Here is a 15,400-nt window from a genome sequence, read left to right on the forward strand (position 1 = left end):
TAAAATGCATCAAGTGGCTGTGGAACATACAGTTCCAGAATAAAGAGTAAAGGGCCAATGTATATATTCAGCCAAATCAAGGTAGAGTTTTGGAATGTGCCAGTTCAGGCTGCAGGCTGCAAACTCCATGTTTGAATGCTTCCCTATGGGGGAAAATCCCTGCCCGTTTATTAAGCAGGATGACACAATTCTCCTCATCTATTTATTTATTTATTTGATTGATTGATTGATTGATATACCGCCCCTCCAAAAATGGCTTAGGGCAGTTTACTTTTGTATGTCCAGGAAGGGTGGTGTTTTGTTTTTAAATGAGGCAACATTCATACATGTGATATAAACACACACATAGGGCAAATGATTCTGCTGAACAAACTGGCCTTTATTCTGGGTAAATTATTAACACAGATTTTTCCATTCACAGCCTCCATTACCCAGCTCCCAATCCACATTTCTAGCTTAGGAGCCTGCCCCATGCCATTTCTTTTCCACTGTAGCCTCAGATTTGAGAAATCCCCCATGTGTTTTTTCAAATGGCACACTGTTGATATTAGCAGAAGTTCATAAGACTTTTCCTAATGAACCAGTAATGTAGCTTTCCAATGTCTGAGAAGGGGAAGGTCTCTCCTCCACCTCTAAATGTCATAGGTCTTCTCTTCTAGGAGATACATTAGGGCTGTTTATTTTACCTTTGGGGGGGGGATTTACTGATACATTTTAAAAGTTGGCTTTTCTTTAGAATTAGATGACATATAGAAAACATTATTCAATAAGTTATCACAGCTCCCTTTACATTCTTATTGCTTCTATTTATTTAACGTTTGTAGTATTACTGATACTTCAGATACTTCAAGGCTTGGAGGGCAAATACATCTGACATTCTATAACTCTCAGATTTCAGATCTTTTGATACATGCCTTTGAAATTTGTTTTGGTTGTTCTTCATGATGGACTACTCCCCAGGACTCCTTCATATGCTGAACATTTACCAGATTCATCACATAGCAGATAGTTGAAGACTGCTCATTCTGCTCATGCTGAAGAATTTTAGTAGAAAAATCTTCAACTGCAATTGTTATGCAGTGTGCCACGGAAGACGAAAGGTCTTTAAATGCATTTCTCCAGCCAAACTCTAGTATGGTAGACTGAAATATAGAAATATACAACAGTGACTGTTTTAATACTTTAATGCTTAATACATTATTTTATTCTATATATGTTTAAGTTCTTAAACTTGTTACTCACTCCATGCCATATGAACTCTGAATTAGGGAGTCAGGCCCTACTCAGGATTCTGTCAGTTGGAAAGCAATGAACCATGATAGACCTGCCTATTTCAATAAGCATTTTAATTGTATGTTACTGTGGTTCTGTTTATCTTAAGACCTTGTTTTATGGCTATTGTAGATGTTATTGGAATTTTTGGTTCTAATCGTATTGTTAGTTTTTATTGTATTCTTTTTGTTTTGTTTTTGTTTTATGTTTAATATAAATGGTTTCAAACAAACTGGATGAAGCAGAATATAGATTAAAATGATAATTTAGTCAACCAACAAGTACTAGTTGACTAAATACATAGGCTGGGATCCAAAGAACCCCTTCCTTGGGTGATGCACCTATATCCTCTCCCACAGAGGGTACTCTTCCAGGTGTGGGGGGCCGCCTAGTATTGAGTGATTCAGTCATTAGGGGCACAGGGAGATGGGCTTGTGACCTGTGTGTAGACTGCACATTGACTTGCCTGCCTGGTGCGAAGGTTGCAGACATCATGTAGCGTATAGATAGACTGTTAGGCAGTGCTGGGAAGGAGCCAGCTGTCGTGGTGCACATCGGCAGCAACAATGTTGGGAAATGTAGTTGGGAGGTCCCAGAAACTAAATTTAGGCTGCTAGATTGCATATTGAAGTCCAGAAACCCCAGGGTAGCATTTTCTGAAGTTACACATGCAGGGCCAGCGAGACAGGTGGAGTTGATGGGTCTCAATGCGTGGATGAGATGTGGTGCTGGGAGGAGGGGTTTAGATTTGTTAGGTAGTGGGATAAATTTCGGGGCAAGCAAAGCCTGAACAAAAGGGATAGGCTGCACTTAAACCAAGATGGAACCAAACTGCTGGCACTTAAAATCAAAACGATCACAGAGCAGCTTTTAAAAATGACACCTGGGGGATTGCCAACAGGAACTGGGTGATATCTGGTTTGGCAAGCAAAATCCCCTAAGGTGCGAGGGTGCAAACCTTTCAGATAAACCAGAAAGGGACAGTGGAGCCAGGAATAGAGCCGATGGAAACACATGGCAGCTGGTCAAAAAGGTCAAATGATAGTAAGGAAGATAGCCCACAGCAGTACCAGGTAAGGGACTCGGTGTATAGGTATTTATATACCATAGCCAGAAGCCTTCGAACATAAAGGAAACCTAGTGGAACAGTGAGAACCAGTGGGACACGGTTATTCCAGGATACAAACTCTACAGAAAGGAGAGTAGGGGTGGATTGGGTGTGGAATAGCACTGTATATTAAAGAAGGGATAGAATCCAACAAGCTAGAAAACCTAGGAGGATCAGAGTCCTCCATGGAAACATTATGGGTGACCATACGAAGAATGAAAGGAAATTGTTACAAGGGACGTGCTATTGCCTTCCAGATCAAAATGCTGAGAGTGAGCTGGAGTTGGAAAAGCAAATCAGAAAGGCATCAAAGAGCGACTGAGCTGTAATAATGGGTGTCTTCAATTGCCTTCACACAGATTGGGCAAATTCATGTGCGGATATTGACAAAGGGGCCAAATTTCTAGACATGCTAAATGACTGTCCCTTAGAATAGCTGGTCGCAGAACCAACCAGAGTGAAGGAAACCTTGGACTTAATCCCGAGTGGTGCCCAGGATCTGGTGTGAGATGTCAGAGTTGCAGAACATTGGGGAACCGTGATCATAGTGTGATCCAATTCAGCTTATATGCGAGTGGGGCATTGCCAAGGAAGTTCGACATAAATGCATTGGATTTCAGAAGAGGAAACTTCTCAAAAATGAGGGGACTGGTAAAACCAAAAGGGAAAGTCAGAAGGGTCAATTCACTCCAGAAAACATGGAACCATTTAAAACCACAATAATAGAAGCTTAGTTGGAATGTATACTTAGGAGGAAAGGTATCGTCAAGTTCAGGAGGACACCAACATGGCTAACAAGTAGAGTCAAGGAAACTATAAAAGGGAAGAAGACTTCCTTCTGAAAAAGTCCTACCCAAATGAAGAGAACAGAAAGGAACATAAACTCTGGCAGTAAAAAATTGCAAGGAGACATTAAGGGATGCAAAAAGAGATTGAGGAGCATATAGCTAGAAATGTCAAGGGAAATGCCAAAATGTCTCAAATTAGAACTGACACGATGAGGGAAACTACTCAAAGGAGTCCCATTGAAGTTAAATAGGGAGGAGAGCTGGTCTTGTGGGAGCAAGCATGACTTTGTCCCCTTTGCTAAGCAGGGTCCACCCTGGTTGCCTATGGATGGGAGGCTACGTGTGAGCACTGTAAGATATAACCCTCAGGAGATGGAGCTGCTCTGGGAAGAGCAGAAGGTTCTGCATTCCCTCCCCAACATCTCCAAGATAGGACTAAGAGAAATTCCTGCCCGCAACCTTGGAGAAGCCGCTGCCAATCAGTGCAGACAACATTGAGCTAGATGGACCAATGGTCTGACTTGGTATATGGCAGCTTCCTATGTTCCGATGTAAAAACTTCTTTAAATATACCAGAACCAGAAAACCTGCCAGGGAGGTGGTTGAACCCTAAGATGTTGAGGGTGTGAAAGGAATTTTTAAGGACGACAAGGAGATTGCAGAGAAGCTGAATGAGTTCTTTGCCTCTGTTTTCACGGCGGACGAAGTGAAACCCTCACCTCTTGCCAGTTGGCTTCTCAGAGGCATCTGATGAGCCACTGTGTGAAACAGGATGCTGGGCTGTTCTTATGCACATCTACTTTTGTACTCTCAAAGGAGTTTTGCACCACCTTCTTCTTCTTCTTCTTCTTCTTCTTCTTCTTCTTCTTCTTCTTCTTCTTCTTCTTCTTCACCACCACAGTGGCCACTATGCCACAGGATCAGATATAAACTTGCTAAGGGTTTGTATTAGGCAGTTGAATCAAGTAAGATGAATGTATAGAGCTTTCACAGCTCAAAGATAGTGCGGTAAGAGGCACTTCCCTCTATTTGCCTCACATGGCTGAGGCAGCTTCACTGCTGATAATGACATATCTTTGTAGAAATGCTGCACAAAGTACATTCTTTTTCCTGGTGATGTTTGACCAGAAGAAATAGCTAGAAACAGCTTTTATATGTAGGATGATAAACAGTGCATTGACAATTTTAGGTAGCAAGTTTATGTACAAACAGAACTGAACTTTTCAATATATTTTTGAAAATGCCCATGGAAACTTCAAGAACATTAAACAAATGTATACATTGCCATTTCTGCCTGGGTTTTATGTTATTTGTTCAATTGATAGTAGGCATTACCAAATGGTTTAACATACTCTTTTATAATCACACACAAATTACATGACTTTTCATCCCAACTTCAGTCTTTGCAGAATTAAGTTAATAATAGTGCTGAAATTATTAGTGTTAGAGAATTGAGCGTTTGTAATGAATATGTTAATAGGCCCTTATCTATATAGGTGGCATAGACAAAAAAGTCTTTCAGAGTGAGACTTTAAAAAAAAAAAAACTCACCTCTTTTACCTGAAGTAACTGTTCAGGAAGCACACTGGTTACATTTGCTCTACTTTCCCCTATTAAAGGTTCCCCACCAGCTTTCTTCAGAACTCCTGCACAGTATGACAAATGGGATCAAAGTTAAGATTAATTCTGTGGAAAAGTTGCTAACCTGCAATACCTTCTAATATATCAATACATTATATAAAAATATTCAGCAAGCAAGATGTAGTAGAATGTCAGTGATGAAATAAAATTAAGGTTACAAACAAAGTTCTCTTTGCAAGAACCACATTTGATTGTTGTACTTTACATCAGTATATATACTATATAATTTTCTTTCATCATTAATTCTTAGATCAATTGTCCATTAAGATTCTTATAAAAAGAAGCAATTTATGAGAAGCTAATTAAAAGGAAATTTCCTTTACATTGAACCTGCCACACCTGCCTGTGTGGGACATCAGCTGTAGTCCTAGCAAGATGGATGGCCAAACACCATGCAACAATGGCAGATCATATTTTAAAATAACAACAATAATAAACCTTGGCTGCCCAAATGAAAAATATGGGCTGTCCAATTGAGTGTACATAAGAACAGCTCTTCTGGATCAGGCCCAAGGCCTATCTAGTCAAGCATCCTATTTCATACATCTTGCCTCTGAGGCTACAGGTGGCCTATAGCCACTAGACTATTATCTTGTTTGTTTGTTTGTTTGTTCGATTTCTATACCGCCCTTCCAAAAGATGGCTCAGGGCGGTTTACACAGAGAAATAATAAATAAATAAGATGGATCCCTGTCCCCAAAGGGCTCACAATCTAAAAAGAAACATAGGATAGACACCAGCAACAGTCACTGGAGGTACTGTGCTGGGGGCGGATAGGGCCAGTTACTCTCCCCCCTGCTAAATAAAGAGAATCACCATGTTAAAAAGGTGCCTCTTTGCTAACTTAGCAGGGATTAGCAATGACTATTAGTCATTGATAGACCTGTCCTCCATAAATTTGTCTAAGCCCTTTGTTGTCAGACCTCTGATCATTTTGGTAGCCCTCTTCTGCACCTTTTCCAGTTCTGCAATGTCCTGCTTAAGATATAGTGACCAGAAAAACAGGTTGCTTAGCTGTAACTGATGATCTAGTAGTGATCCATTGACTCCCATAAGTAATGGGTTCTGCACCTGAGCAGGAACCTTGTGGCCAAATGTTAAAGCTCCTCGTGGCACCCACATTATTGGTGTGGTAGATATTTTACAAGTAAAGGGAGTGACCCTTTACTTGTAAAATGGGAATCCTTGCTGGATTCCCCTTTACAAGTATATCCCCTGAACAGGTTATTTTAGAACTGGGGCCGGTCCGGTGTGAACTTGGACTGGCACCCCGCTTTGTGGAATCAGGCTGGTTCTAACTTGGACTGGCTTAACTGGGCCAGTTTGCACATTTGCACTGGTTCACTCATCCTTAATCAGGAATAAGGATATTAAGGGGTAGTTCAAATGTTCTTACCTACCTGTGGATGCCACCACAAAGTCCTTACCTTGCAGTTGTAAGGTGGGAAATAAGATTTGAACTCCTGTCCCCTGTGGGTTCATCAAACTGTGTCCTCCCAACAAAGACATGCTGGTGTGCGTTCACAACATGAACTTTAGCTGGTTCATAGAGGAAAGGAGTTCAAATGTTTCTCCCTCCGCATGTATTACTAACACACAAAGAATTTTTGTATGTTTTCTAGACAGGGGACTGCATTTGAGCAAGTCTTTATCTACTGTCCAGCCATTTGGCACTTTATTCCAAAGACTAGCATTCTGCATCCCTCCAGTGGCTGTTGCTGGTGTCTGACTTATGTTTCTTTTTTAGACTGTGAACACTTTGGGGACAGGGATCCATCTTTATTTATTTGTTTATATTTATGCAAACCACTTTGGGAACTGTTGTTGAAAAGTGGTATATAAATATCCATATTCGTATTCAGGGAGCCAGCATGGTGTAGTGGTTAGAGTGCTGGACTAGGACCGGGGAGACCCGAGTTCAAATCCCCATTCAGCCATGATACTAGCTGGGTGACTCTGGGCCAGTCACTTCTCTCTCAGCCTAACCTACTTCACAGGGTTGTTGTGAGGAGAAACTTAAGTATGTAGTACACCGCTCTGGGCTCCTTGGAGGAAGAATGGGATAGAAATGTAAAAATAAATAAATAAATATTTAGATGGAAATAAGTCTTCTCAGTTTTAATTAAACTTTCTTTTGTAAATGTATTTAGATGTAGGATCTTAGCTTCAAGTCTCTCACAGAAAGACTGGTTCTATTGCTGGATTTGAACTTCTGAAAACAAATCTCATGGTCTGAAGCATTAGAACAACCATTATGAATTTATAATCCACAGAAATGTTAGCTGTTCTAACATATTTCTCTGTTTCTGTGAACACACTGGCTGACATTCAGACCAAGATACTCAGTAGTACTACAAAGGAATTACTCCAAAGAACTACTTAATCTCAACAGAACATCTATCGAGTTATTTAGTCAGGATTTTATTTATTTATTTATTTGATTTTTATATCACCCTTCCAAAAATGGCTCAGAGCAGTCTACACAGAGAAATAACAAATAAATAAGATGGACCCCTGTCCCCAAAGGGCTCACAATCTAAAAAGAAACATAAGATAGAAACCAGCAACAGTCACTGGAAGTAATGAGTAACAGGGCCAGTTACTCTCTCCCTGATAAATAAAGAGAATCACCATGTTAAAAGATGCCTCTTTGCTAGGTTAGCAGGGATTAACTAAGTTTTGAGTTGCTATCTTTATCAATTTTGGGTTTCCACATGGACCCATAACCACAACTTACACAGTAAAGGGTGGTGGGTAGAATTTTCAAATATGCAACAGAAAATAATACAGGCCATAGTGATAACACTGTGCAGACACATGTAGTACTAATTAGGATTTAAGAAAATGTTGTGAAAGAAAGTTTAAATTGAAATTCTATCTCACTTATTTGTGTATATCCTATTAAAAATGATGTTCACATGCACAGCTGCTTGCAGGATTACAATCCAGTATTGCTTAGTTTCTAAACGATAATAATCATTAAGTATCCAAATTTAAATCTTAAATCTGAAAATGTTTTTGCTCTCAAGTCCTGCTTAAAATGCAAGATCTTCATTCAATAGCATATATAAAAATGAAAGCTAATCTGCTACAGTTTCTTCTTGGTTGCCTTGTCTTTTAGAGACTTAGGCTATTTTTCTTCACCTGGACATTGTGTTGCATTGTTTGCAGTAGATATGTAACAGGATGGCTAGGTTTGTGTCACTTTAAATCATGTTGTGATGTATATTTTTAGTCTTATTTGCTGAGAACCACATAAACATTTACCAAAAAAAACACCTTAACGTAAAGGCTTAAATCCCAAATACACGGCAAATAAACTATCAGTCCAGAGCAGCAGCCTCATAGAGTTCCTCACTTCTCTAGCCCGCGACTTTCACCTTTCCTTGTGGAATAAATTAGTATTTTATTTTATAGTACACGCTAAACCCACAGATCCAGATTAAGAAGAGGTACACTATATGAAAAACATACAGAAATAAAAGACATGAAACACTGTGGTACTTAGAAAATACACTCACAAACAGTTTTAAATTGACTTTGATACCTTAGGATATTCTAGTAGTAAATCTATTGAAAATGTAATTAAATCAAATGAGCAAAGGGCACTGCTAGCTAAAAAAAAACACCTGTCGACTACCGCTTCTCTCAGCCACATTCCTAGAGAATATACAGAACACAAACATGATTTTAGGAAAAGGAGAGAGGGCGATTCACAAATAGTTTGCTCAGAGGAAAATCTTGGTTTTATGATTCGGTAAAGATGTATATGTGTTATATTCTTACATATTTATTATATAAGAAAGCTCTAGCTAGATAATGAGAATAAAGTATGTCTGACTCTGCTACTCTCTGGGTGTAAATTCTATCTCCCTATCATAACTGTTCTTGAAAATAATCTTTATTAGACAAGCTGCTACTGCTGTTTTTAGGGGCTACACACATACACACACAAGCTATCTGGCTTCAAAAGCTATCCATTAGGGCAATGACTTTGTAAATCTGATCACATTGTTCTTTTATAGTGCTTTCTAGAGATTTATATGAAGTAATAGAATTCTGCTTAATCTGTGAAGGAAAGACCTTTGCAAATCTTTCTAGTCCCCTGAGGCAAAGCTTGAAAACCTAAGGCCTTGACAAGTTTGCCCAGAGTGGTTTCAAAGAGCTCCACTGGAAAAAGCTTTTCTTGGCACTCATTATCAGATCTGTCTAAAGTTCACTTTCTCGTTGAAATGGGGGGGGGGAGGTGAGAGGAAGATGAAAAGTGTGTTAGATGTTTTTGATTTTTGAAAATCTCAACAAGAGATTTCTGAAACGCCAGAGGAAAGAGAAAGCACACCAGAAGGACAGAAGGAGAATATAATTTGGCCAACCATTCTTCATTCTAAATAAGGATGTTCTGCTTTATCCATGGCTGCTGCTGAATGTTCCAGATTCCTTCAAAGGATCACATCTCCTGTGATAACGAATGTACTAGGTATGTCTGAACATTCAACTAATTTAATTGTAGTGTAAATCAAAGAGAGATCAGCAGGAGTGGACAAGCAAATAAAAGGTTAATTCTTCTCAGTTCCACCAGACAAAACCAATCTACCAGTCCTATACTTTTCATCAATTTTCTTTTAGTTTTGGGAAAAAAGGAGATGGCAAATTGGAGCATAATCCTCATTTCTAGATAAAGTTCAAAATCATTGCTGACAATGACAAATATAACAAATTTGCTCTGGTGCTTCTGCATTCATGGTGGATCTTCGCTTTTGTTATTCAAATGAAATTGGCATTTGGGTAGGAATGTATCATGTCTCAAACTTCAATCCATGTTTTTTCTAAGTCAATAGTGTTCGTTTGTACAAAACTGAAGACATTTTTCAGATTAGTTTTGTTGTGAATGTTACTCAAGTCCCCCCGCCCCCGTTTGATATCTGATACTTTATATGCACATAGCCTCCCATGAGAAGTATTTATATGTCTTTCTCGCTGAAATGGAGCAAGATAAAGAATGAAGATACAGAATTAAAACAAAGATGATAACTCAGCATACTGAAATTATATTACATACTTCTGAAATTATTGATCTTCTAAATTAAGTTATATAAATAGCAATAGACATAAAATCTACTAAATTTCAGAGTTCACAACCTGAATTATTAAAAACCTCAAGATCACAGCATGCCTGCTACATATATTTTCTAAGCGAGTTCACTTTTTCCACTGTGTCCCCTGGTAGTATTGTCTGCCATGGGATTACAATCAGAGAACATAGATGGGCAGTACTTCCTTGAGTTGTAGCTTCTATTTTCAGTCACCTAAATTGGCCTTCATAGGTTTCCATTGTACAAACTGCAAAGGAACTTGTCTCGATGGCAGCTAGAAGTAGTGTGAACTATGCGTCTCTCTTTTCTTCGCAGTTCTTTTTTTTGGTTCACAAGCAACCTCCTACCAAAAGCAGAATCTGCAGAAGAGACTACATCCAAGTGATAATGCTATGAAAACGTATGAAGAGAAGCCCAGGTGGCCACCTTGCAAATTTCCAATGTGGAAGCCTTCGACCTCTCCGCCCAAGCAGCAGCTATAGTCCTAGTGTAATGAGCTTTACAAACCCTGGGAGCCACTTTACCCTTAACTACATACGCCTCCCTAATACAGTTCCTTAACCATCTAGCTAAGGAACTCTTAGAAGCCATTTGACCCCTCTTAAGACCCCCTAAGAGTACAAACAATCTGTCAGAAGAACTGAAATCTTTGATTTTTCTGAGATAAACCCTAAGTGTTCTTCTTACATCCAATTTATGCAGCCATTGCTCTTTGTCATTGCTAGGTCTAGGGAAAAAATGATGGCCAATAAACCTCCTGGTTTAGATAAAACTCAAATACCTCCTTTGGCAAAAATAAAATAAAATATGAGGCACTTCACAAATAACTACCTTGTTTTTTGATGGAGCTTTATAACTGTTCTGTACATCAAGACTAAAGGCTCCATATGCTATGCTGAACAAAAAGAACAACAAAACTTCCTGCCCATGTTTTTTTTGTTTTTTCCTAACTACCTGGCATGACTTCAGTGTGGGATTGACAAAGGCCTCTCCACAAAAGGAAAACAGTGCAGGGCTCCAATTTATTGCTGAGAAAACCCAACCCATTGGAAGAATAGCCCCAGTTGTTTTGCTATCTTTTATGAACTGTGCAGTTCCTTGAATGAAAATGTGGTGGTGTCATACAAGGTACCCTACCACTGCACTTCTGTGTTGCCTCCAGATCTCTCAGCAGGAAACAGTAGGTCTTTCTTTTCTACCTAACTGTTCTCAGGATGTTGTGCCCTCTCCCCACCCCAATATATGTTGCTGCTTTCTAAAATGTATTTTCCACTCAGATCACCTCACTCTGGGTGACCATCTAGTTATATTTTGGTCATTTTAAAAAATCATTTATCATCCTATACGTTGGTTCAAACTAATGCTAACTGCATTCATTATGAGGGAAAATGTGGCTGGGGGAGGGAATTATTTTAGAAGACTGTGGAATACACCAGAAATAAATTGATGTTATGAGGCTAAGCACGAATTCACTGACATGTTATTTCCCCATTCCAATGTTTTAATCTGCTGAACTTCTACAATATAATTCTTTTGAAGGAAAAATAAGATGAGGAAAAATATACACTACCTTGAACACTTTTGTTCTCAGAAAAACATGGTATTAACAGCAGTTCTGAAGACAATTCTTCAACCTTTTCTTCCATCAACAAAAAAAGCTGTACAAGCTGGGAAAGACATCTGAGTTGGTGCAGTGTTAAACAGAAGCTTCTTCCTTTTCTGGGATATTCCTGAGCAGCTGCAAAAGAGGTGGAAGAAGTTAGCTTTGGACAAAATATGTAATATTAATGATATGTATTGAAGTGTACTAAATGTACACTTTAGTGAAGGAGTTGCATATTTTCATGATTAATCAAGTCCACAGCCAGGAGACTCTCCTAGTTGTTCATGTTGTGGCTGTGGCAAGCAGTGCCTTTTATCAGCAACATCTGATGTGCCTGCTGTGATCCTCTCTGGAGAAACAGGCAACTGTAATCCATGCCTGTGTAAACCTTGAGGATTAGTAGCTGCAATGCAATTCATGCGTGGTTGCTTTTGAAAATGATTCAAAAACTCAAAATATGGTGGCCTAACACCTTACAAGACAGGTCACTGTGAGCATATACAACCTGTGTTTTGCCAGTTACATTGGCTACCACTTTGCTTTGGGGCAAAATAAAATGTGATGGTCATTCCTTTTTAAAGCCCTGTACTGTCAGGATCCACAAGGAGCACCTCTAGTTATATGGACAAAATCTACCCCTGCCTATTAAGTTCTGGAGTGGGGTGGGAGAGATCTTGGGGCAGAGGGGTAGCATCCTCTCCATCTGATTGGTGAAATCTTTGTGGGCGAGGAGCAACAGTTTTTTTGGTTTGGGTTTTTTGGTGGAGACACACAATAATCGCAATCTCCCCTCAAACAAGGAGAGAGCGCATTTAGAGGATGTTTTGTTTAGGGCAGCGGGAAGCTTTTCCAAGTTGTGCATTAATATTTAGTTAGTCTCTTTGAGTCTCCATGAATACGGAAAGCCAAAATTATACATTTCAGGAATAATAAAATAATTATTATACCATTTTTCATTCTGACTAATCACATTTCTTGCTACATATATAACTGAAAACAGAAAAAGGAAAGATAAATGAGCGATTATAGAAAGCCTGCTATATTAAGCAAATTTCCTGCTGCTATCTGAAATTTAGCTCAATGTGTTTCTTTTTTTAAAAAGGCATTACTACTTGATTCCCTGACCAGTTTAATCAGGATTTCAACCAAGAACTTTCAGTTCTGCACACTGGTGTTCCCTGTGGTGAGCCACCCATATCTGCAAAGTAGAAAGAAAAGGGCAGCATTATTCTCTCCAGGCTGCAGTATGCTAGCTTGCCAGTTTATCCTCCAGTCTCTCTGCCTGCCTACTTCTTTCCTGGTCTTCCTGTCTTTCTATTTATCCTCCTTTCCAGCTGTTATTTTCCTGTATCTCTGCCTTCACTTGCATCTTGCCTCTCGACTGATTTCTCCTGTCCTACATTCATATTATTTACTTATCATATTTTATACTGCCTGATATGTAAATCAATGTACAAAATTTAAAATATTTAAAAGTCACAGATTAAAATACATGACACAACAAAAATAGAATAAAATAGTTATTAAAACAAGTTTTTAAAATTATTAAAATTAATTCTAATTAAAAGCCTGCAAAAAAGGAGAGTCTTGAGAATCTTCCTGAAAACAGAGAAGGAGATGATCTTAGTTCAGCGGGGAGCATATTCCAAAGCCCTGGAGCAGCCACAGAGAAAGCCCAGTCCTGGGTGGGCAAAAAGCAAGCCAGTGGCAACCGTAACTAGACCCTTCCAGAAGATTGTAACAGGCGGAAGGGTTTATGACAAAAGAGGCGCTCACTTAAATAGCTTGGACCCAATCTGTTAAGGGCTTTATAGGTAATAACCAGCACTTTGTATTTCACCCAGAAACATATTGGCAGCCAGTGCAGTTCTTTTAAAACCAGTGTTATGTGGTCCCTTCGTGTTGTCCCAGAGACCAATCTGGCTGCCGCATTTTGCACCAATTGTTGTTTCTGGACTACATACAAAGGCAGCCCCACATAGAGTGCATTACAGTAGTCAAGCCTGGAGGTTACCAGCATATGTACCACTGTTTTAAGATCATTCACCTCTAGAAATGGATGTAGCTGACATATCAGCTGAAGCTGATAAAAAGCGCTCCTGGTCTTTTCCTCAACCTCAGAAACTAGAGAGAGCTTTGGGTCCGGGAGCATTCCCAAGCTATGTACATGATCTTTCAGGGGGAGTGTAACCCCATCCAGAACAGGCAGATCTAAACCATCTCTTGGGTCCCAACTCTCCACAGTCAGTACCTCTGTCTTATTTGGATTCAGCTTCAGTTTGTTATTCCTCAACCAGCCCATTACTGCCGCCAGGCAGGCATTTAGTGAATATATGCCATTTCCTGATGAGGACAGCATGGAGAAGTAGATCTGGATGTCATCAGCATACTGATAACACCCAGCACCAAACTCCTGATAATCTCTCCCAGTGGTTTCATGTAGATGTTAAAAAGCATTGGAGACAGGATGGAGCTTTGTGGAACTCTATACTTCAGTTCTCACTTTGCAGAACAACAGTCTCCAAGCAACACCATCTGGAATCTGCCAGAGAGGTAGGAGCGGGACCACTGTAAAACAGTGCCACGCAATCCCACCTCCTTCAGGCAGTCCAGAAGGATACCATGATCGATGATATCAAAAGTCACAGAGAGTTCCAAAAGCATCAGCAGAGTCACACTCCCTCTGTCAACAGCCAGTTGGAGATCATCCATCAAACCCAAAGCCCACATGAAAGCCAGTTTGAAATGGATCTAGATAATCTGCATAATCCAAAACTGCCTGGAGCTGAGAGGCCACCACCCGCTCAATCACCTTGCACAACCATGAATATGCTTCCTACATTTTGTCTTATATGGGATCTATCCCTATCTTCCCTCTTGACACTGCTCTTGCTTCTGCTGGGACTTGTACTTCTAGCACTCTGTGTGCCTAGCTGCCTAAAGCTTAGCATAGATATGCTCTCAGTACTGAAAACATCATTATACCTTATTAATTGCTTTGGTTATGGCAAATGCTAATTCCTACATGCAATCATTTCCCCCTTTTTTATCCTAGTGAACACTGATCATACATATTTTAAATACCACTAACATGCACATTCAAGTTATCATACAATATCCATGTTATTTTTGCTGCTATATTTTTGCATTGTTCTTGTTTCTTCTCAAGTTAAAAAAAGAAAAAAATACAAATACAACAATACAAAAATACAAGAGAAGTTATAACTTATATTGCAATTATTTTGAACTCTCTTTACCATTTTCTTTCTTTTAACAGTAGACACTAATTTTATTTAAAATGTTTACACCACCTTTTGGGCTAGAGAAATACCATGCACTCAATAATATCAACAATAATATCAACTACAGAATATATAGTTAAAGCACAAAAATAGTAACACAAAAGTATCACTGTACAAATTTAATTTACAAGCTCAAGGGGCTTTTCAAAAAGACCACAATCTTGCTATTTGCTTATAAGCAAGTCACAAAAAGAGAGAAGGGTTGCAGTCCTGTGGCAGAGCACATGTTTTGCATGTATAAGGACCCAGGTTCAATTACTCTTGTCTGAAACCCTGGATAACAGTTGCCAGTGAGTGTAGACAATACTGACTTAGATGGACCAATGGTCTAATTCAGTATAAGAATACTGTTCATGTTCATATCTAAGAGGCTAGCCTAGGCAGAACTCTCAAGCAAGGGTATTCCACAACTTACGACTATACAACTGAAACAAGAATACCCTGCCCTACTCTCCCATCACCTTACTTCCAATGGGATTGTTCAGTATTAGACTCTGACAAGACTTTTGGAGAATTTCTGCGAAGATAAAAGGAATTTTGTTGATCTGAGTGCATGGGCAGGTTCATATTATGACCATATTATGCTTCTTTTG

The 15,400-nt window shown here is 39.3% G+C and overlaps 1 protein-coding gene and 1 long non-coding RNA gene across 8 annotated transcripts in view; one reads left to right on the plus strand and one right to left on the minus strand.

Annotated features, from left to right (window-relative positions):
* Positions 1–1,031, plus strand: part of LOC128344220 (uncharacterized) — a 37,022-nt gene extending 35,991 nt beyond the window's left edge. For both annotated transcript variants that reach the window (XR_008315731.1, XR_008315730.1), the window contains one exon: positions 892–1,031. This is a non-coding gene — a long non-coding RNA (uncharacterized LOC128344220). The remainder of the gene's footprint in view (positions 1–891) is intronic.
* KIAA0825 (KIAA0825 ortholog) overlaps positions 1–15,400 on the minus strand; it is a 431,089-nt gene that overhangs the window by 297,537 nt on the left and 118,152 nt on the right. For all 6 annotated transcript variants that reach the window (XM_053293916.1, XM_053293918.1, XM_053293915.1 and 3 more), the window contains 3 exons: positions 11,473–11,640; positions 4,720–4,814; positions 915–1,142 (listed from right to left, as the gene is read on the minus strand). In XM_053293916.1, coding sequence (XP_053149891.1) covers positions 915–1,142; positions 4,720–4,814; positions 11,473–11,640 — 491 coding nt within the window. The remainder of the gene's footprint in view (positions 1–914; positions 1,143–4,719; positions 4,815–11,472; positions 11,641–15,400) is intronic.

This window comes from Hemicordylus capensis, chromosome 2 (genome assembly GCF_027244095.1).
Source record: "Hemicordylus capensis ecotype Gifberg chromosome 2, rHemCap1.1.pri, whole genome shotgun sequence".
Taxonomy (NCBI): Eukaryota; Metazoa; Chordata; class Lepidosauria; order Squamata; family Cordylidae; genus Hemicordylus; species Hemicordylus capensis.